The sequence below is a fragment of the Schizophyllum commune genome (assembly GCF_000143185.2).
Source record: "Schizophyllum commune H4-8 unplaced genomic scaffold SCHCOscaffold_3, whole genome shotgun sequence".
Lineage (NCBI taxonomy): Eukaryota > Fungi > Basidiomycota > Agaricomycetes > Agaricales > Schizophyllaceae > Schizophyllum > Schizophyllum commune.
This window is the reverse complement of record NW_026089540.1, coordinates 815,203-817,772: the sequence shown is the minus strand read 5'-3', so window position 1 is coordinate 817,772 and position 2,570 is coordinate 815,203. Positions and strand designations below refer to the sequence as shown.

The window sequence follows — 2,570 nt, the reverse complement described above, 5'->3', positions numbered from 1 at the left end:
ATGCACAGCGGTAAGCACGCCACCATGATTGCTGTTAGGCTCGCTCATTCTTCCATTAGGATTGAACTGGTTTCCTACGGAAATATGGACCCTGCTACTCAATGAGACTGACCGTACGGCTCTTTGTAGCATTGCGGCGACGTCTCTAGCATTTCGGCGTATCTCCAAGCCGATTCTCTTCCATCGTATCGTCATTCGTGCACAAGACAAGCGCTCCATTCGTGCCCTCCCCGCTATCCTGCCCGATGCGCAGAAGGTCATTCTGCATGACCCTTGGTTGGCGGGTATGACAGCATCGATAACCGCATCGCTTCCTCGATTGGAGACTATCCTGTTTAAGTCCACCGACGGACAGGATGTGTACGTGACGTACAGGGCACTGTGCTCCTGGCTCCGCAAAGCTCCTGCTCTCAGGCAACTCGAACTCGCAGTGGACTTCGACGACAATCGGCATCTCCGGCAAGCGCTTGTATTGGCCCCATCCCTACGTAGGCTCGTGCTCTACGACAGTTGCGTATACCAAACGTACAGCGATACGATGACATCGCCCTTTACCTGGCTACATCTAGAGGAAGTCGTCTTGGGCAGAGGTGTCGACGCACATGATTTGGATTGTCTGCTCCCTCAATGCCTGCCGTCGCTAAAATCTCTTTATCTTCCTGAGCGTGTCCTCCCAGGGAAGGTGTCCTTTGGTCGCTTCTTGCCTCAGGCGGGAAACACACTTCTGGAGTTCCATATCGAGTTGAGAGCTTTGATGGACGTCGTCGGTATGTAAAATGCCTCCCCCCACCTGGGATTCAATGCTCCAACTCATGTTCACAGAATTGGGGCCGCTGGCGAAAATCGATGGGTCGTCATCAGTGTCAGAAACTCCCCACTTCCTCCCTCATCTCGCGTTGCTTCGAATATGTTTGGGCACGGAATCCAAATGGCGCCGGACTCATTTGCACGCAGCTGAGAGACTCACGCGTGACTTGACCGTCGGTGCGGGCGCGCCCATACAGCTCCTCATACTCGAAAGTAAGGCAACAGTGATCACGAAAAGCGCCTGGCTGCCTTCGTACCGACACGGCGACGATACACTATGGCAGCAGGTCCGTGGATTGGACAGAGCTTTCAACGTCGCGCTATGGACACGCTTCGTTCAGGACACCCTTCCAGCCTCTTGCACGATCAAGATAGTACTTTGGATACGCGAGGTCGTGAGGGATCGGACGCCTATCTTAGGGCCAGTTCGTGCTTGGCAGGAAGTCATCAGGAAGCACATCGAGGTCCTCTTTCAGACGCACTGCGGGGTAATGGCTCTGGTAGAACTCCATTTCTGTGAGTTGTCTCTTGCATTTAATGTTTTGTCGTGCTGAACGTTGGTGCAGGGGATAATGCAGAAGGAATTCATGTCGGTCCGTACCTTCCTGCTGCCCTCCCGTGCATGCCCTAAACAACTGATAGATACGGAATGTTGTGTGGAGCGGTACGAGGACAGCGAAGGCAGTCAAGCAGTGACGGACGGAGATGAAGATCCAGATGACAGGAGCGATCTTGCGGACGCTTCCGGAGCACATCGACGCTTACGTGGAGATGGCGCGGAGGAATTCTTTGCTAGCGCGAGAGGGAATGAAGAGGGCTGGGAGAGCAAGTATAGTGAGGAATGCGGCATGGTGATACCAGTGGATGAGGAGGGCAGTAACGATGCTGGGGACGAAGGCAGGGACGATATTGAAAGTCACGAGGAGAGAGACGGAGAGGACGATGCAGAAGACGAGCACATGAAGGATGCTGAGTTCGAAGACGAGGGTCAGCAAGAGAATGACGACACCTTTGAGCTCGAGATCCTAGTCATAGACTATCATCCCGTTGTTTCCTGAATACATTGAGTAATCTTCGCTCAAGTGTGGCCCTGATCAACGATGGTGGCTAGTTGGACCTCGCGGCCGCTAGCGTTCTGTGCGCTCTGCGCAGCCTAAGCACAGTCCACAGAGGAGGGAGACTTGAATTGAGTTCGGAGAGGAGTATAAGACGAGCGGCGGGCGTCGGTGAGCCGTCGCGAAAGTGAGGATCTCATAAGGCGCGCGGCTCACAAACTCAACGGCAACTCACCGGCACAGAGCAACGGCGCTTCTTGTTCGGGGAATCTACACGTGACTAGGCGTCACAACTGCCGTCACAGGCTCCACGCGGTCAAGTCGCATATCACCAGTGATTTTACATGCTCAGACCGAAGATGCATTTCGGTGGCGCCCAGGCGGCCGGTCCGCCTGCTGAATATTCTCTGACCCTGCCACTCGCGAAGCAGTCTACAAGCTGATCACTGAATCAATCCCCGCAGTGCCGACTCCCCCGCTTTCAGTGATAGCTGTGTATACTTCCTATGCCCTCTCTACGGTACCAGTAGAAAGCGGCACGTAAGTAGCTTCTAGCCGCCCTCAGCAGTCAGCACCTGTGAAATAGCTCAAAGACGGCCCAGAAGAGTGCGGATTTATAGAGCCCTCGTCAATGCCCATGTATACGCTCCAGCGCTCTAATATCTCAGACTTGCTACTAATGGGCCCGCCCACTCACGCCGCATGAAG

The 2,570-nt window shown here is 54.3% G+C and overlaps 1 protein-coding gene across 1 annotated transcript; it reads left to right on the top strand.

The window, feature by feature from the left end:
- On the top strand, nucleotides 1-1,865 carry SCHCODRAFT_0233208 (uncharacterized protein; the record flags this gene model as incomplete). The annotated part of the gene is made up of 6 exons (XM_003034205.1): nucleotides 1-10; nucleotides 60-767; nucleotides 823-1,094; nucleotides 1,149-1,323; nucleotides 1,374-1,400; nucleotides 1,450-1,865. The coding sequence occupies 6 exons, from the start codon at nucleotides 1-3 to the stop codon at nucleotides 1,863-1,865; spliced, it is 1,608 nt and encodes a 535-aa protein (XP_003034251.1).
- Between the last annotated feature and the right edge of the window lie 705 nt (nucleotides 1,866-2,570).